The 20,955-nt window shown below is 33.9% G+C and overlaps 1 protein-coding gene and 1 non-coding gene across 2 annotated transcripts; one reads left to right on the forward strand and one right to left on the reverse strand.

The window, feature by feature from the left end:
* Window positions 1-903: 903 nt before the first annotated feature.
* Window positions 904-20,165, forward strand: l(1)G0020 (RNA cytidine acetyltransferase l(1)G0020). Its single transcript, XM_090116794.1, has 18 exons — window positions 904-1,117; window positions 1,261-1,355; window positions 1,504-1,663; window positions 2,112-2,248; window positions 2,605-2,767; window positions 6,591-6,733; window positions 7,469-7,745; window positions 8,960-9,175; window positions 9,642-9,869; window positions 10,774-10,919; window positions 11,412-11,559; window positions 12,193-12,335; window positions 12,683-12,820; window positions 15,090-15,286; window positions 17,006-17,175; window positions 17,566-17,808; window positions 18,556-18,695; window positions 20,048-20,165. The coding sequence occupies exons 1-18, from the start codon at window positions 1,010-1,012 to the stop codon at window positions 20,145-20,147; spliced, it is 2,952 nt and encodes a 983-aa protein (XP_089972920.1). The 5' UTR covers window positions 904-1,009; the 3' UTR covers window positions 20,148-20,165.
* On the reverse strand, window positions 8,227-8,299 carry TRNAK-CUU (transfer RNA lysine (anticodon CUU)). The gene has a single exon. It is a non-coding gene; the product is annotated as a tRNA-Lys (tRNA).
* Window positions 20,166-20,955: the final 790 nt, after the last annotated feature.

The raw sequence follows: 20,955 nt of genomic DNA on the forward strand, positions 1-20,955 counted from the left end.
TACGGGAATTTAAATAAAACGTGTAAATTAAAAGATACAAATTATTATTATTATTAACCTTTATCATCTCACTGCTGGGCAAAGAGAGAGATCAATAAATCAAAACGGTTGAAAAAATCTCAGTACGGCGGCTTCATGGCTAGGAATAACTACTGTGCGTCTAGTTTCATTTATCTTTTAGTTGTTTTCTGAGCCTTGTCTGTTTTAGCCTTTGGTATTGTTTTTTTCCTTGCTTTGTCTGGAACCACCACCTCTATAGTTAAACTGTTTTCTTCCATCATTTATCAATAAAAACGATTTAAAAGCGTTGGTCACACGTTAAAGTTTCAACAAGATTAAGAGAAATGGCAGCCATCTTAGTGCCATACTGCGCTCTGATTGGTTGAAATGGACTTGCCTGAGTTTGATAAACCACTGTCAACGGACTTATTTTAATAGAGATACGATTGACTTACCTAAATTTGAAAAGTAGAGACTGGTTTAATTTTACAATTCAAAATTGGCGCAATTGTTATCTCAATTTTGGCGGGGAGTGGACTTACCCGAGTTTGATATGTATCGACTCAAATAAGGTGCCAAACCTGTGTGCCAAACAGATTTGAGACTAGAAATAGGTAAGGAATAACCAAGATTTTTGTTTGATTTTTATTTACTTGTACTTTAGAATTCTTTTTTTATTACAGGTTGGCCTGTCGAGAAAAATTATAGAAATTCTTGTTTTTGGTTTATACGCAAAAGATTTTGGTTTGGATTTTGGCAAGGAGATTTGAAAAAAAATCATTACCATGCAAAACGAGTAATTTAGATTTCAATGGTTAAAAAATACGCGAGGGATATATTTTCTATATTCTAAAATAGCAACATAAAATGCTATTGCCAAAGTCACATTGAGTGATCGAAGCGAACTGACATCGAAAAGTCATAACAATTCCGACGTGCGTTTTTAGGTTATAAAACGTTGATTTATATCGAGATAATTTGAAAAAATACCTTGAAATTAATATACAAAATGGTTAAAAAGAAAATAGATAATCGTATTCGTGTTATGATAGAGAATGGAGTCAAACTGGGCCATCGGACCATGATACTCCTCGTTGGCGATAAAAGCAGAGATCAAGTAAGTTTTTTTACGTTTAAGTAGTATAAAATTGCAAAAAAATTGCACAATATTCTATCTAAACAAAGTCTATATAACCGTTGTGAAAAAAAGCATAATTTATGGAACTTGAATGTATTTTTTAATGAATGTGTTGTTTTTAGGTGCCAATCTTGTATGATATGTTGGTAAAGTCTACAATCAAAGCAAGACCGACAGTTCTATGGTGCTATAAAAATAAAGATGAAGCTATAAGCAAGTAAGTTAATTTTTAAATTTGGTTGAAATATACACAACTACTCATGTCATATTTAATGATTTAATCTGTAATTAGCCGAGTTTTATTATATTATTAACTTTTCACATACATAATTGACTCAATAAAATAAAAAAATGTGTTTTTTCAGCCATGGCCGTAAAAGAGCAAAAAAGATTGCAGCAGGAAAACTGGAGGTGTCCGAAGAATCACTATTTGATGCGTTTAGAGTAGCTACTACAATCCATGGCAGATATTACTCAGAGAGTCATGCCATGCTTGGTCAGACATATGGAGTCTGTGTGTTACAGGTACATTTTATTGATTACTAGCTTTCCGCCCCGGCTTCGCCCGTGGTACATATTTACGTTTTCTCTACATAAGAACCATCCTCGTACTTCAAGGAATATAATAAAAAAAGAATTATCGAAATCGGTCCACCCGTTCTCGAGTTATGCGCTTACCAACACATTTTGCGATTAATTTTTATATATAAGAAGAAGAAGAAGAAGATTATGGAAATGTTCAGATTTTAATGTTAGTTTTATTATGCAGATTATTAGATTAGTCTGCTTAGTATGATATGTTTTTTATTTCCCTTTGATGTCATTATAAACAAATTCCTTGGTATTCGGTAAAAAAAAAAAGATTTATTATGTTTTTGTTGTTAATGGTTTCTAAATTTGAACTTACACATTATAATATAGGTTATTGATCAATAATAAGTCTAAATGGTATTCATTTTTCCTTATTTTTCAGGATTTTGAAGCATTAACTCCAAATTTAATGGCAAGAACAATAGAAACTGTAGAAGGAGGTGGACTGATTATATTTTTGCTAAAATCAATGAACTCTCTGAGGCAACTACATTCCATTACTATGGATGTTCATCAAAGGTAATTAAATAGTAAAAGCAAGCTTTTATATTTTAATTATAAATTAAGTACTTATTTTTTTGTATTGGAATAATGACCTTTGTGTATCATACTTAAAATTTTAGTACATAGTACAGATGAAATAGATTTCACAAACATCATATTTTATCATCATACCCTTTGCATGCATTTTAATGCATCAGAACATTGAAGGTAAAGTTGGATCCCAATTTTGGAAACATTTATTTCAATTTTATCTAAGTATTTTTCTTTTAATAAGAAAATATAAAAAGGTGGCTATGCTAGTTTCAATAAAGTTGTAACTGAATTTTTTTAATATAGAAAAATAGAAATAATATAAACTAAATTTATTCCAGATTCAAAACAGAAGCACATGACACAGTAGTAAACAGATTTAACGAGAGGTTCCTTCTCTCTCTAGCGGATAACCCGCGTTGCCTGGTTCTAGATGATTCACTGAATGTATTGCCGATATCTTCTAAGACTGCGCAAGTGGAGCCAGTGGATGCTGTGCCTGAGGTATATTGAGATATTTAATAAATTTTTTATTATAATAATTTGAACTATAGTATGTTTCATAATATTAGTTGTAAGTATGTGACGAAATTCAAACCTCAAAGTGTTTATATCAAAAATTAATTCATTTATACTCAAAAATTTACTTGGAATTCAATTATTATAATTTTGAATAAGTTTAGTTGACTACTTCTGTAGAAATTAATTCCATTCCATTTTTCTCAGTTTTATTTTATTTTAGGTATTTCACGTATGAAGAAAAAGTACGGATTTTTTTTTTAAGTATTTTCTTTATTAACTAGTACATTAAAGCTCAGATTAATTTTAACTTAAGGGCTTGGTCTAGTAGTGCAAACAAATGCATCCTGTCATCCTATATGTAAATAATACAAATGTACTAAGGGAAAGTTGCTCCACTTAATTTTTAAAAATTAAATCATTCGTATGCATAATTTAATATTCGTAATAAGTACCAGAAATGATAATTTGAAACAATTTTCGTGAAAATTACACCAGGTGATTTATTTTTATCAGTACACAAAATTTGCGAATACGTTCTATTGATATCTTCAAATGCATAACTCTATACATTTTTTTCGACCTAAGTTTCTTAATGAAAGTTGTTCAGTTTAACTAATAAAACGGATAAACAAATTTTGTATATAATAAAAAAAAATGTAATGTTTGATAGAAAAATACGCAAATGAAAACAAAAGATATTTATTTCTGACTAGCTTCCGCCCGTGACTCCGTCCGAGCGGATGTCGGTCTTCGCGTGGATGGTTTATTTCTCCATTTTGAACTGGGAAGACGTTTCTCACTAAATTAATATTAGACGATCACTCTCGCTCGCCACACTGGACACGTCCGCTCGCATCAAAATTCATAAATTACATATATACATCGCGCGGAACGCCGTCCTTATATAGGAGTCGAGAAGGCGTAGTGTCGTGCGGCCCGCGTGTGCCGCAAACGGTTCAAACCAAATCCGACTTTTGGCGCTACAGGTTACATCGCTGAATCCACTGCGGGTAACGCAACGTGTGTTCGTGGTTCTACAGAACAACGTCTATGGATAAAACTGAAAAATTAAGATTTATTTTTTTTCTTCGTATTTTTCCAGGAAAAAAAGTATTCCATTTTATGCCCAGGATAATAAGGTATAATTATACCAAGTTTCATTGAAATCGAACCATTAGTTTTCACGTGATGCCTTCACATACATACAGACAGACAGACAGACAAAAATTTTTTTAATCACATATTTGTGTTTGGTATCGATCCAGTAACACTGCTATTTATTTTTTAAATACATATTTTCAAAGTACAGAATTGACCCTTCTACGGATTTATTATATTATGTATAATATATAGATTTATATGGATATAAACCTAATAAATATTTTGCTAGCATTCTGATGCTTTATCGGTTGCACTGGATTTTTCTCTTTTTTTTTCAATCGCTTGAATGACATAGGATGGGTCCTTGATGGGCATCGAATGCTGAAGTCTCGAATCAATCAATTCTGACAGTAGGCAATTTATGTAAAATCTTGATAATGGTCCATCATTTTTTTTTTTTGCCTAAACTTATATATTCTATTTTTAACGAATGATTCACTGCAGTCCAAACAGCAAATAAGCAGACTTCTGCTTCTGCAACGTTTAGTTGTCCCTGAATTTGGAAAAAATAGTCATGATTCTTATCTATGACAAAAGTGTTATTTTTTTGCATTGTATTTCAAATATTAAATTTTTTATTTTTAACCGCATCTTCCGCATTCATCTCTTTTGCCGGAATTAGACATTTAACTTCTACTAGTCCCATTTTCCCTTCTTGATATGGGAGTGTATAAAGTAAATTTTTTAGATATTTCTCGTTATACTTTTAAAAAGTTATTATTGTCATTTTGCTCATTAGGTAAAGTAATTTCGATATCAGTTTTAAGTTTTTTGATACCTGCAATAATAACGTCATAATCGCCTGCACATACTTAACGATAACACCCTGTATACAATCCACCATCCACATTCATAATGTTTTCCTGTCCTCCTCTCTTTTACGCTGTTCACCGATACATTTTAAATGAGTAAATCTGCTACCACTGAAGGATGTTTCATTGTGATCAGCAAATTTTCACCACTGTTGTCGATTATTTGTTTTTCATTTTTAATCAGCAATTGGGAATCATCAGTTTTGTTTTTTACAGATTGGTGATGTACCCTAACAATACGTCGAAAAGGGAAAGCATCAACGAATTATCGTTTTCGTCCTCTTTTTTTATTCTTCGCGTCTCTGTTAAACTCAAAACTCAAACTCAAACATTTATTTATTCAATTAGACTTCTTCTAGAAGCACTTTTGAAACGTCATTAGGTACATATTTTTAACATTTACCACCGATTCGGAAAGCAGTATCTACGGAGAAGAATCGGCAAGAAACTCCATAGTTGCTCTTTTTACTTGTTACTTGTGTTTATTTAGTTCTCAACACCCATTGAATTTTCTATGTTATTGCGATCTTCCATTACATCTGAGTTTTGATGATGTGATGATAATCCATTCGTTTTAATATTGGTACTTAGAGTTGGTGGACTAAACTAGAAATGGTGGACTAAATTTGTCAGCGCGTCTGTAAGATCAAAATATAAAACCAACATCCTGTATTTAAGTTACAAAATTAATAATCAAACAACATGCCGCTACGTTTAAAATGACTAGAAGAAAAAAAAACACCTCGACATATTTGGAATTTTGGAGTAAACAAATCATTTTCCCCGTATGTCCCAAGTTCAAGTTCTCAATATAATTTAATATATTTCGTATTTCTCAAACGAAAAATAAACATTTTTGGAACTTCAAAAAAAATATATATTATAAGAAAATTTATGAGCTTACTTTAGTTTAAAAGAAACATACATCCCTTTACTGAAACCCCGTAAAATAAAGAAATTGTTGCCAATCACATTTGTAATGTATTTGGTTTCATTAACTTAATGTTCGAAGATAATTTTTTTTCTAGTAAGTACATAGTTACACGCATATTTTTTTCGTTTATTTTCCATATCGAAATCAAATGTTTAAAAATACGAATATTTGCACAAAACTAAGATAAAAATAATCAATTAACAAAAATATTAAATTTAATGAAGTAGAGCAACTTTCACTTCGGTATGAAGGAAAATCGAGCGTAGAGCACACGTCAGAACGCTCCGGCCCAAGGAGCGCGACTAAAGAAATTCGCTAGGATTTTTCCTAATTATTTTAAATATTTTTTTAATATTTAAAGAATTATCAAAATTCAAAAAAAAAAAAATTTAAAGGATTAATACTCATTGGTCTTCAACCAACTCGAATAAATTAATGGAAACAATAACTTTTAGCAGTATTTATCAATAGATTTTGTAAGGCAAAAAATGGGAAATTTAATGAATTTATAACGTTCTAATTAGGAAAATCATAAGTTTTTCGGCAATTGTATTCAGCAGTTTTTAATAACGACTATATAAGGATAATAATGCGCTGATCAGATTGTGTAAATTGTAATCGGTTGCAACGTAGTGAGTGCACAAACTTAGCTCGAAATGTCTTTGGGGGAAAGAGACTTATCTTGAAGGCCTGATTAAGGTAACATAAAGTAACTTTACAAATGTGAAAAAATTCACGCGCATTGCGTATATAACACTAATTGATAAACAAGAAAAAAAAATCAGTTTATCATTTCATTAGCCGGGAAAAAATTGTCAAATAACTTGTTGAAAACGCAATTTTGCTAGACTGCAGCCTTAATACTAATCCATTTAATAATGAATTAATTCTCTTCTAGCGTATAAACCCAAAGCTAACAGAGCTAGTATCCTCGCTATCAGACAGTCCTCCCGCCGGGCCTCTCGTAGCACTATGTCGAACTTACGACCAGGCCTCCGCTCTCGTAGCGTTGATTAATACACTCGCTGATAAACAATCCAGGTATGTGTTTACTGTTGATGTTTTATAGATAAACTAGCAGTCCGCCCCGGCTTCGCTCGTGGTACATATTTCGCAATAAAAAGTAGGCTATATTCTTTCTCAGGGTCTAAATATTATCTGTGCCAAATTTCATCAAAATCGTTCCAGTAGTTTATGCGTGAAAACCATACATACATACATACATACAAACAAACCTTTCCTCTTTATAATATTAGTATAGATAATGGAATTAGTGTGAAAATCTGTATGTTAAGTTGGAATGGATAAATTGGTTAACCAATTTCGATAAATTTCGGAGGAGCAATATTTGAAGAAACTAAGTCAAAGCTTAAAATTTAAATAGTGTAAACAAATTAAAACTGTTTTAAACATGGAAACAAGTGAAAATTATATGGCAAATATATAAGTGTGAACTGTAAACCATTTCACATAATATATAAATTAGCTGTTAAAACATTTGGAATAATGTAAATACGTAAAACAACTACAGCACTCGATAAGCTATAAAACAAAGTCACTTTCTCTGTCCCTATATCCCTATGCCCATAATATGTATGCCAAAGTTTTTAAAACTACGCAACGATTTTTTTTTTATAGAGATTAGAGTGGTTCTTGAGGAAGGTTTTAGTATAATATAATTTGTTAGGTTTTAGACACAGCGGGTGAAGTCGCGGGCGGAAAGCTAATCAAAATTAATAAATACGCCAATCAAATTCCTAAACTTTACAATTACAGGCCACCCCACTGCCTAACAGCCAGCCGTGGTAGAGGCAAGTCAGCGTGTTTAGGTCTCGCCGTAGCAGCCGCCGTAGCACTCGGCTACGTGAACGTCTACGTAACATCCCCCCATCCAGAGAATTTGATAACTCTCTTCGAGTTTGTGCTAAAAGGCCTAGATGCCTGTTTGTATCAAGAACACATAGATTATAATATTGTCAGGTCGACTAACCCAGATTTTAAGAAGGCGATCGTGAGGATCAATGTTGCCAGGAATTCTAGGCAGACTATTCAGGTATTGTGGTGTTTATTTTTTTTTGTATGTACATGATACCTTTTTGGTAGAAAATATGTCAATCATGTCATAATTTATTTTCGAAGGTGAAGTGGTTACAATATCAGGATGATTTTAAATTAAAAGTGTTGTTAAAGTGAAACTTTTATTACATAGTCTCAAACTTTTTGGTCTGTCTAGCGCATGTCGCGTGTATCGCGACCGTCACGCGACATGCGCTACACAAAGCAGTGTTCGGAACCGTTCGAACAGTTTCACTTTTACCGTGGTTTCATAAAACCACACAACATTTTTTTATGTATAAATTTCGCATTTTGAAAATAACGGTGATATTATTTTAATTTTTATTACGTTTTGTAAAAAAAAACTTAAATATATCAAATATATATGTAGTATGCATAATGCCAAACATTAAAGTGTACAAGTTTAAAGGAATCTTGAAAATTAAAATATAACGTAAAAAAATAAAAAATATTTGTTTCGCCCAACGTGGGGCTCGAACCCACGACCCTGAGATTAAGAGTCTCATGCTCTACCGACTGAGCTAGCCGGGCATGTCCTATACTTGTGAAATTACCGTTCTATAAACGTTAAACACGCCTTGGCATTATTATGTACCCAACTTATTTTATTTGTATTTATGTGTCGTAAGACAGTGCGCGCACGAGCAACTTTGCCTCCGCAACTATTTTGTCTCTCCCATCAATTGTATGGGGAGTTGCGTCGCTACGTGCGCGCACTTTCATACTAGCCCATGGGTGGAGAGACAAAATAGTTGCGGAGACAAAGTTGCTCGTGCGCGCACTGTCTTAGTAAAAATAAATTAATAAACTATTTTAGTTTATACTAGCTTTCCGCCCGCGGCTTCTCTCGCGTTTTCAAAGAAAAACCCGCGTAGTTCCCGTTCCCGTGGGATTTCCGGGATAAAACCTATCCTATGTGTTTAATCTAAGTTACCATCTATATGTGTGCTAAATTTCATTGTAATCGGTTCAATAGTTTTTACGTGAAAGAGTAACAAACATCCATACATCCATACTAACAAACTTTCGCCTTTATTAATAGTATATTAAGATTTCCCATAATGATGGATTAATATAATAAATAAATCGCGTTTAAAATCCGTTAACATCTTTAATTTATACATACTTATTCTTCAAGAAAAAAAAAATATTTTTACAAATTTTTTTAAACTATTTTTATTTTTTTTCCAGTATATAACCCCCGACGACCATTCCCTCTTATCCGCCGCGGATCTCGTCTTAGTAGACGAAGCGGCCGCCATTCCCTTAGAACACGTATCAGCTGCTGCTAATAAAGCACCACTAGCCTTGCTATCTTCTACTGTAGCGGGGTATGAAGGTACAGGGAGGGCGCTGTCGCTCAAACTGTTCTCAAAGCTACAGGCTGAACATAATGCTCCACCACCAGTAAGTTTTTTTGCATTTTTTTGTATTTTTTGTGGGAAAAATGGTCCAAACGACCTATCCTAGCAGTAAATAGTGGATTTTTTTATATAGCGGAAATTAGCAGGAATGTAAAGCAATACTAAAAGTAAACTATTGTAAATGCTGTGTACACCTTTTATTGATAGTGCATAATATTAATTAATTAATAATGTTAATTTTATCATTGTCAAATGTATTTATTGTTGGTGTGCCAAATTAAAAAAAAAAAGACGGGTTGCACTCCGGGAGTGCCGGCAGAAGTGAAAACTTGATTATTAACGTTGAGCATGTTTGATATTTTGGAATGGTATCCGTCTTACGCTTTTTCGATCAGATCACGTGTCCTGACGCGAGTTTAAGATTTTATTCCCATAACAGAAAAAGTGCTCAACGCCGCTAAAGAAGTTTTCACTTCAAAAAAAATACTAATTTAAAATTTATCTTTCAGATAAAACTCGAAGAGCCAATCCGTTACCGCGCCGGCGACGCAATAGAGCGTTGGCTAAACTCCCTCCTGTGTTTGGAGGCTCCGCCCCCGAGCCCGGGCGCGGGTGCTCCGCCCCCCGCAGCTTGTGAGCTACTGCGTGTCAACAGGGATGCGTTATTCTGCTATCATAAGGCTGCTGAAGCATTTCTGCATAGATTGGTGGCTATATACGTGGCTAGTCACTATAAGGTAATTAAAAAAAAATGTATACGTGTACTAGAGTACGCACGTAAGAAGTGAAACTTCTTTATGACCTTAAAAATGTCACGAGTATGGCGTAACGCAAAAATGTCACGCGTACGGCGTAACGCAAAAATGTTACACTAAATTTTTGTCCAACCCCGATAAAGAAGTTTCACTTCAAAAAAAAAAAAACGATAAAAATGAGGGTAGTCGTAGAAAATATTGTTATAGTGACTGAAACTTTCCTGCATTGATACGGGGCAGTATGTACAAGTATGTATCAAGCTATAAAGTAGATTTATTTAGGGTAGTTGTAGAAAAATAGATAATATAATCTATGCCTGGCCCCGCCGGTTGTGAGCTTCTGCGGGTCAACAGGGATGTATTGTTCTGTTATCATAAAGCTGCTGAAGCGTTTCTGCATAGATTAGTGGCTATATACGTGGCTAGCCACTATAAGGTACGTTTATGTCGCAAAAAAAGAAATGAGGGTAGTTGTAGAAAACTAAAAAATAAGGGTTTGTAAGAGATTTTTTTTGTTATTGTAATTTCTGCATCGTGACTGCATATACTGCATAAATTTTTGTGCTAATCCTACTTCCTACTAGTCCTACTAATATTATAAATGCGAAAGTTTGTGAGGATGGATGTGTGTGTATGTTTTTACTCTTTCACGCAAATACCAATGAACCGATTACAATGAAATTTAGCAGCACATATAGAGGGTTACTTGGATTAACACATAGGATAGGTTTTATCCCGGAAATCCCACGGGAACGAGAACTATGCGGGTTTTTCTTTGAAAACGCTTATTGTGAGTATTATATTATGTGACTATCTTTAAGAATACAGCTGTAGATTCTCCTAAAATATAAATAAATAAATAATAAATAAATTAATTAATCCACAGAACAGTCCCAACGACCTGCAACTGTTAGCCGATGCGCCTGCGCATTGCCTATTCGTGCTACTCGCACCAACTCCACCTAAAGCCACGTCTATGCCTGAAGTACTGTGTGTTATACAGTTATGTTTAGAGGGCAGTTTATCGGACAGGTATGGAGATAATTATGATATTATAAGACGTTATTATTTGTGAGAACATGCAGTGGAATAATAGGAATTCATTTTAGTCTACTCGAGAAGTGAGTTTCATGCGAAAAATTGTTGCTAGTCTGAAGAAATATGGGTGATAACTAGAATTAAATATTTAAACTATTATGTTGTCATTTATAATAGTCGAAAAAATAAAGAATTATTCAGAGATATAGCTAGAAACTCACTTCTCAAGTAAACTACTTATAATATGAGAAATTGAATTTGGTACTCCCTAGTATAGATACTAAAGATCTCTCTATCTCATATGTCATTAAAAACTGTTAAATGTTCGGGAGAAATAATAAAGTATACAAATAATTGATTAATTATTATGTGCGAATTGCGATGAACGGAAATAATACTAATATTCATACAAACAAATTAACATTTGATTTTATAACTTTCAAATGCTTTATAAATGACTAATTTTTTAAATCTCATACCAAACAGATCAGTAAAAGACAGTCTGGGCCGCGGTCGCAAAGCGGCCGGTGATCTGATCCCGTGGAACATTTGCGAACAATTTGGGGATAGGGACTTCCCGAAGTTATCCGGGGCTAGGATTGTCAGGATAGCCACACATCCTTCTTATCAGCGGGTGAGATTTTGTGCTAATTTATATGCTCATGTTTTATATTATGTTGTGTTATTCATCATCATCATCATCTTCAGACCATATATAACGCCCGGCAAACTTTTTGGCCAAAAAGTAGCGTAGTGGGGAAAGTTTGCGCATCAAGTTTAAGTACATTTTTATATGCGCAAGCTTCCCCCACCACGTTACTTTTTGGCCAAGAATTACTATAATAAATGATTTATTTTATTTTTGAAATGTGTATGTTGTGTAATGTCTATACTGTGTTCATGTTATAATACAAAGTAAGAAAGACAAAATTTCATATTTTTGGGAATTTTATCAAGCCTTATAATTGTGAAATTGATGGTTTTTGAAAAGGTATTTTGCTTCGATTATTAGCAACTAGCTATTATAATACCTATACAAAAAGACGAACTTTAAAATGTTTCAAATGTGTTGCCCAAATAAATGAAAAATAAATAATACTGAAACATTTAAAGCAAAATTGAGCTGTCATTACTTCTAGGAGTATTCGCAAATGTCATTTTTGTCGCTGGTTGTTAATGATACAAGGGTATATTTCAAATAAAACACAATATCCAACAAAAATACATTTATTCCTCCAATAAACAATTCTAAACACTACATTCACAGATGGGTTACGGCAAGCGTGCGTTACAACAACTAGCGGCTTATTACTCCGGAGATATTCCGTGTTTGGACGAGACTCAAAGTGATGATGACGAACAAACAGACGGACAGAATGACTCGCTGCAGACAGAGACTATTGTGCCTAGGTAAGTGTAGATATAGTTTGAAATGCAGTTTCATGTGTAATAATTTGAGTAAATGTTGTTTTATTTGCCTTGGATTTTAAGGTAAACATAGACATAGGTTCGTTATGCAATTTCAGTTCTGAATTCATTTTGTGCGAATATGGTTTCTTTACCTTTGATGTTAAGTACTTGAAGTAGACATGTTCTGTAAAAATAAATGATATTTATTACTATTATATTATAGAAGCAAGTTTTGACCTTAATATTTTAAGAATCCATTAAAATTGGATATTACTGGCAGTTACCTTCTTTTCCCGTAGTTTTTGCCTAATACTTCATTATAAAACAAGCTATATCTATTATTTTAGAGCCAAACCACCGACACTACTGCGTCGTTTAACAGAAGTGAGGGCAGAACATTTAGATTACCTAGGAACGAGCTTCGGTCTAACTGAGGACCTACTAAAATTCTGGAAGTCGCAGAAATACGTGCCTGTCTATTTGAGGTAAGTTGTAATAATTCATACATGTTAAAGCGTGGTTGTATTATGTAATTAAATCCTGATATAATATTTCTTAGACATCTTTACTCGACCAAAGTCAAGACAAGAATGACTCGGAACTGCAGACAACCGTTATTTATAGGACGACTATTCGAGTGGCGTGACTGTGTGAGTCAGCGCAGGTGTTATTTGTGTTGTTTTGATCGTTATTTTGAATATGACATGTAATATTATTATTATTTGATAATTAAATGATTATTAATACTTTCATCCATTTGATTATTATTAAAATAATTAATTAAGTTCATCAATTGATTTACTTGTAAAATATAATTTTATTGTTAAATTAAACGCGCTAACATACATATCTGTCACGAATAATATAGCTATTTACTAGCATCGTTACTTCTTACCCATATCCATTATATTTAAAATAATGAAATTAATGGCTCGGACCAATTATTATTTTTCAATACACATCTCGTCATCACAATTATTCGATAGAATCACGATCATCAAAAAATGTCCGAAGCCCAACTCTGCCTACGCACTATTTAGGCAGAGTTTTCTAATATGCGTATACAATAGATTTTGAACAGTACTGACATGAAATAAGGTGTTAATTTGAATCCATGCCGCTCGCCGCAACTCCGCTCTATCATCAGGGGCGTGCACAGAGTTTTTGGACAGGGTAGGCAGAAATATTGTAATGATATTAAGTCATAAAAACTAATATTTCATATTGCAGTACTGATATTTGATTGGAGATACATAGTATTCTGCAAACTAATGGAAAACATATTACGAACATAGGTCATAATTATTATCTATAAAATAATTGTCAAAGTAGGTATGATATCCTAATAATCCTAACAGCTAGTATTCTATATTATGTAATTAATGATTTACTTTACCTTTGTGTATTACAAATTCCGGTATAGATCCATTTATAGATCGGCCTTTTTCCTATCACTCTCTGTTTGTTATATAAGTTTATTCATAAAACAAAAACAAGAATTTTTCGTTAAATTAGGTATGCCTTAGTACCTTTCAAAATACACTGATGATATGTAACATAATCTATTTAGTTACTCTCAAAACACTTCACTTGCAAATTGTCGTAGTAAACAATATTATCTCAATGTAGTAAACATTATTAATTTTCTCAAAAAACAAATTTAACCTCAAAGTAAACGTTTGTCGTTTGTTATTTCCAAAACAAAACAAACGAATAATGATACTATTTGCAGATGGTCTTTACCGCTACAAAATTGTATACATTATCACACTTCTTAAATTGGTCGCATATTCAACTTCAGTTTCGACTTTCGATGTAGTTCCGAATTCGGTTCGTACCTACCTAATTCGTATATCTTCGTAAAAAGACACTGCCTACCTTGTGTGTTTGTGTGCGCGGTTTTATTACATCAGTGTGCCGTGTTTATAGGCACGCACACATATAAAATATGCGTAGACACGCAGAGCACACATATAAAAACTTAGACACGGATAGTTTGTGTCTTTGCCGTCCCGTGACGTACTGGGTCCTGTGGCGGCGCTAGTGCAGCGCATGAATAGTGACTTGAGCCGAGCCAGTGTTATAGAAATCAGATAATAATGCTACCAAAATACCGATAGATGGATCTAAAATATATTTGAAATATATTTTTATTTCATAACTACATTGCGCAATTAATAAAATTTAATGACGCTGTGAATTTCATTTATGCATATTAAATATTGATCAAGAGTTTGGTAAATGGTAGGGTAGGCAGTGTCTTTATGTCTTTATGGAATGCACGCCACTGTCTATCATTTATGACGACCGTGGGCGATCGTGTAGCAAACAATTACTTGTTTATAGTACGTAAAATTTTCATAGAAATTTTGTAACTCCTTTTAGATGTCATTAAAATCAATCGTGCCGTATATAAAAAACTAGGTTTCCGCCTGCGGCTTCGCCCGCGCAGTCAAAGAAAAACCCGTATAGTTCCCGTTCCCGTGGGATTTCCGGGATTGCGTCATTTTCCCGGGATAAAAAGTAGCCTAAACAAACAAACAAACAAAAATACTTTATTGTGCACCACAGAGAAGAGTACAAGTAAGGACAGCCTATGTCCTTTCTCGGGTATCAAAATATCTCTATACCAAATTTCATGAAAATTGGTTTAGTAGTTTAGGCGTGATTGAGTAACAGACAGACAGACAGAGCTACTTTCGCATTTATAATATGTATTAGTATGGATGTTCTGAAATATGTATTTATTTTCAGCCAAAAAGCGAACGAGCTAACCGGCGAGCATTCCTGCATAATGCTGAGAACGCTAGCCAGCGCCGACTGGCTCGCAGCGTACAGCCGGGACTTCCGCCAGCGGTTCTCACGTTTACTGGCCAGGGCCTTCCGCAAGCTGCCCGCTGCGATAGCGCTGACCACGCTGCTGAATGACAGCGTCAAGGTGGACAAGCCTGGTGAGTGACGCTGATACTTATTTTTTTATTTTATTTATTATTTATTTTACTCTTTAATACAACTAAACAGACTTACATACAAGGAGCAGTTTAGTGTATTTGGCGGCCTTATCACTTAGTAGTGATCTCTTCCAGGCAGAAGGTAATCAGCTCAATTAAGTTGTAACTTATAATAATAGTGACTTTGATATTGACAGTGACACTTATTGACATCTAACTGACCACGCTGCTGAATGACAGCGTGAAAGTTGACAAGCCTGGTGAGAGACAAGACGCTGAGACTGACTGTGACTGTGATAGTTATAGTGACAGTAGCGGTAATAGTGACGCTGACGCTGATATTGGTTGGAATAATGCTGAGAACGAGTGACGCTGAGATATTTATATTGTCTAGGTAGCCAATGATAGTGACGTAGACGTTTAATTTGGTGTGAATAAAGGTAAAATATTCGCGCTGACTGTTCTGCTGAATAACAGCGTGAGCACAGATCTGTTGAAATACTTAGTTAAAAAGCTACTTTCGTAACTTTTAATATATTGTACACAATATCAGAATCATCATATTTATTTCTAAATACATATATTTTTAAATATCATATTTTAATTTCTACATTTTATTACATACACTAAGTGACATATCACACTAGCGGATTGCGAGCGGTTTCAAAGCGGAGCGGGTGCGCAACGAATACGTTGCGGGCGCGCAACGAACACGCCGCGGTTGCGCAGCGAATTCGTTGCGGACGCGCAACGATTTCGCTGCGAATAGAAGCGTCGACGTCATTTTGTATACTCTCGCACAAAAGCCAGCCCTTCCGCCTTGCCTAATGTCCATTCAATATTTCCATCGTTTCTGTAGCACTCAATTTTTTAACCGTACTGTGGAAATGCACTTACTTAACTAAAGATGTAATAACAACTGGAGTTGTTAAAAAAAGGTGCTATAAAATTGAATTACTAGACGTTTAGGACTTTTAGAATGTACCATACATTCCAAAAGTATGTAACGACTGACCAGTATAATCTGTCCCATAGCAACGTATGTTATAAAGAGATTTTGTGAACCTAATTATGAGCAAAGTGATAGTGAGTTGCTGGTTGCTTGATAAAATTTTCTATTCACTGCTATTTATCTAATAATAAGATAGCCCTGTTTTAGTTAAGGAGCTTTAACATTTTTTTCACTAATGAACTTTCTTAATGAGCAATTAAGTTATCTGATTGCATTTCGACCAAGATTTAAGAGATAAAACAATACCCTAAACATTAACATGTTATGAAACTCGTAAAAAATAATGATCTCATAATTATTATACCATCACAAGTTATAAGTAACAACCAGCACGGATTCCATTTTGTTAATGAGTGTACATGACTGCGACGTAAACGTTACGCATCTGCCACGCGTCCGCAACGAATTCGCTGCGCAACCGCGGCGTGTTCGTTGCGCGCCCGCAACGTATTCGTTGCGCACCCGCTCCGCTTTGAAACCGCTCGCAATCCGCTAGTGTGATATGTCACTAAGGGTCGATTTTTCAATGCTTAGATAAAACTTATTCGTCGAATAATGTATAAAACTACCATTTTAAAACCCATTCTAATTGCCCGTATTTGACAGTTTACGTGACATTTTAATATTATCGTGTAATACTTTATTGGACGGATAAGTTTTATTCAAGCATTGAAAAATCGGCACTAAAACTACCTATTTTTCCACAGAGCTAACAAAAGAGCTAATTAGCCAACACCTATCCGGCCACGACCTATCTCGCATAGAGGCGTACAGTCGCCAGCAAGCCGACTATCGCCTTATCACCGATCTACTGGCGCCATTAGCTAATATTATATTCCATACCAGTGTGAAACTCAAGTTGGACGCTGTGCAACAGGTTTGTTTGTTTATTTGTATCTGTCAATATGTTTTAGGGATTGTGTAGGTTTGGACTGGTGAAATAATTATTTGAATAAGTCTAGTACTTTTTATGGTTGTTAATATCAATATTATTTTTCATTGGTTATCATATCACGACGTATGTCAATTGTATTGTTGTTGTAGCATTTTTTATGAAAAATTATCTATATGAATAAATTCAAAATTTCAAATCCTGCCTCTTCATTCGTATAAAAAATGATAATATAACAAATATTATACTTAATATTTTTTTTATAAAAACTTCATAAATGTGAAAATGTTTGTGTAACGAGAAGAGAAATCAAAGACAAAACGAAAATGTATTGTTTAATAAAAAAATATATTTAATGTTTTGTCCTTTCCATAGGTTCTGTTCATAGCAATGGGCTTCCAAATGAAAGACGTAGACGACATAGCGAGCGAGTTAGGTCTCCCAGGCTCACAGATTCTAGCCAAATTCTACGAAGCTTGCAAGAAAATTAACTCAGCTCTCAACGGAATTCTAGAAAATACGGTCGCTAAAGAAATCGGAATAGAAGATAAGACGGCAGATGTGAAAACAGAAGGAATAAAGCAGAGTCTGCAAGAAGAATTGTCGAAAGCCGCTAAGGTAGTAGCAGTTTGTGGTTGCGTGTATTTAGTGTGGAAGATTAGGAATAAATTGTGATGTGAGAAATGGTGTTTGATTTTTGAAGTAAAACTTCTTTATCGGGGTTGGAAAAAAATTTAATGTAACATTTTTTCGTTACGCGTGACATTTTTCCGTTACGCGCCATCTTTTTCTTATCCCTACCACGCGTGATTCAACGTATTTCTGTAAAGTTGCATATAGGAAATTATTTTTTGAAAAATAAAAAAATATTTTGTGTGTACACTAGTACACGCACACATTTTTTTACTTTATATTATGAAATTTCGCAATAAGAGATTTAGAAGAAATGCTTAGTTAAAAGAACGTAGATTACCATTAGACACTTATTGTGTTAATTGTATTATTTTTGTTACATTTTATTCAAGTCATAGTTATTTATATCCTAAAGATTTTTTCATACAAATGACTTCGTTATTATTTTAGATACTTCTAATGATATGTAACAACCAAACCAATTAAATATAGTAATTCAGTTAACCCAAAAAGTATTCGTAGCTTATTTAGTAAATATGAAAATACAATTATATTTTTTTTAACAATACATAATTTTTTCATACCGTTATTGAATTCTGGACAAAGATTTCTTAATAGTGACCTTACTGAACTCTAATAAGTAATGTACAATTATTTACTTCAAAATTAAAAATATACAAAAGTAAAACAAAAAAAGTAAGAAAAAAATACCAAAAATTATATCTTCCACAGGACTTGGAAAGAAAACAACGGAAGGAATTATCTCGATTAATGGGAGAAGATCTGCGCCAGTACAGCATCAAGGGCAGTGATCTAGACTGGGGGAAAGCATTGAACACATCTTCGCAGAAACATTTAGTGTCTGTTAAAAGGTAAGTTATCTTAATATATATAAATCTCGTGTCACAATGTTTGTCCTCAATGGACTCCTAAACCACTTAACCGATTATTATAAAACTAGCGACCCGCCCCGGCTTCGCACGGGTGCAATGCTGATACTAAATACACTACAGAAAAATTGTGAACGTTGTATAGGTATAAAAATATAGCGGCCCGCTCCGGTGAGTCCGGCATCGCACGGGTATAAAATATCTACATAGCCGGGCGGCCGCAAACGCTACGTCCCGCAATTTTTAAATCTGTAATATCTTCGAAAATATTCACTTAAATCATACGGTGTAAAGGGCCATATAGATCTATATTAAATGAAAAATGTATCCATGGTATTTAATTGGTTAAGGATTAATGCTGTATTGGTTAAAATCGCTTCGAAAATGAGCCATTATTTGTCGTAAAAAGTAAATGACAAAAAAAAGTTATTGTGGGTTAGGTATCCATAAGAGATAGACATATACCATCGCGGACTTTTCTGTAGGCCTTTTCAATGTGTATAATACTTAGTACATTATTTTGATAAAACTCGTAGGGTTCAGCCTGCGTTTGCAATGTAAGCGGAATTAATGTAATTTTTTACGACATCACATTAGAAACCTCAAAAATAACAGTACTTCTCCACTACTTAATGGATCTTATTATACATATAAACCTTCCTCTTGAATCACTCTATCTATTAAAAAAAACCGCATCAAAATCCGTTGCGTAGTTTCAAAGATTTAAGCGTACAAAGGGACATAGGGACATAGGGACAGGGAAAGCGACTTTGTTTTATACTATGTAGTGATTCGCACACCATGTGCAGTTCGATCCAACTTGAGAGAGGATAGTTAAACATGTAGGTACCACGGGCGAAGCCAGGGCGGACCGCTAGTACATATATATAACTTATGTCAAGTTGAAGTTACGGTTTGGTTTCTCAAGTAATGAGGGTAGTTTTCCAGGTGTATGATTTTATTTTAGCATGATTCTTCATATATCAAGATAAATCTTAGCTATTTTAATCTATGGGTTATGTCCTGGGACACATTAAGGCAGGATACGCAAAATTATCTGCCAATGAATATTCACATCAAAATCGGTCGAGCAACTTCAGGGAATGAAACATTAGTCCGACAAAAATATCAATTATTGTAAATCTTTCAATACATATGTGTACTTAAAAGACCTCTTTATAATATTTTGATTAGAACTTAAAGCATCAATTGGTTATAAATTATGAAAATATATGTTTTATCAATAATTGTAATTAATGTGTAAGATTCACAAGCTACGCGTTTACATTTGAAATTAAATTGAAAACACTTTAAAGTTACCTTTTTTTTTTCAGTGGAGAGAAGCGTCTCGGCGACGACAGCAAAGAGATCGACGATCTGATCGAGTCGCACGCAAATAAGAAGAAAAAAAAACACGTGCGAAATAAAGTTTAATAAATATGTCAATTATTATACAAATGTTTTATTTGTTTGTTCCTACCATTAGATTATAACTAGATTTCCGTTGGTGGCTTCGCCCGCGTTTTCATATAAAAACCCGCACAGTTCCCGTTCCTGTGGGATTTCCGGGATAAAAAGTGGCCTTATTCTGGGTCTTCAAACCTAAATACCAAATTTCTTTGGAATCGGTTCAGTAGTTTTACGTGAAAGAATAACAAACATCTATCCATCCATCCTCACAAACATTCGCTTATATTTTTTTATAATATAAGTAGGATAATCTAGAAATGTGTAAAAGTTGTTGAGTAATCGACACACATAATGGGGTTTACAATTAATGTGCAATTTATAATTCTGCATGTGCTTTTATAAGTATAGTAATTGCATCATCATGAAGATGAATATGTGAGTTGTGTTTTGCCATTTGCACTTTGCATTAAAGGAGATAAGTAAATTCAAACTGTAGTAGCTCTTTTGAAAACTACCTATAATAAACACGACGTTATAATAATAACACATAATAATGATACCAAAGTGTGATTCTTACTGTGCATCAAACAAGCGAATGCTCATACTAATCCTAGTATGTCAAATTATTTTAGTATAAACAGGCGTAGAAAATTCTTTCGTTGTTCTAAGTGCGTTCGAAAAGATTCTATGCAATGTTCTTATACTGAACAACACTGAATGCGTTTGCATTAAAATATCACGAAAGAATGCTCTTGCTCTAGCTCTATGTTCGTTTGATGTAAATACACCGTACGCGACAGCATTCATTGAATTTAATAAATATTCATCATTG

This window comes from Colias eurytheme, chromosome 26 (genome assembly GCF_061535395.1).
Source record: "Colias eurytheme isolate Ceu_HAF_F1 chromosome 26, ilColEury1 Martin Lab GWU primary, whole genome shotgun sequence".
Classification (NCBI taxonomy): Eukaryota; Metazoa; Arthropoda; class Insecta; order Lepidoptera; family Pieridae; genus Colias; species Colias eurytheme.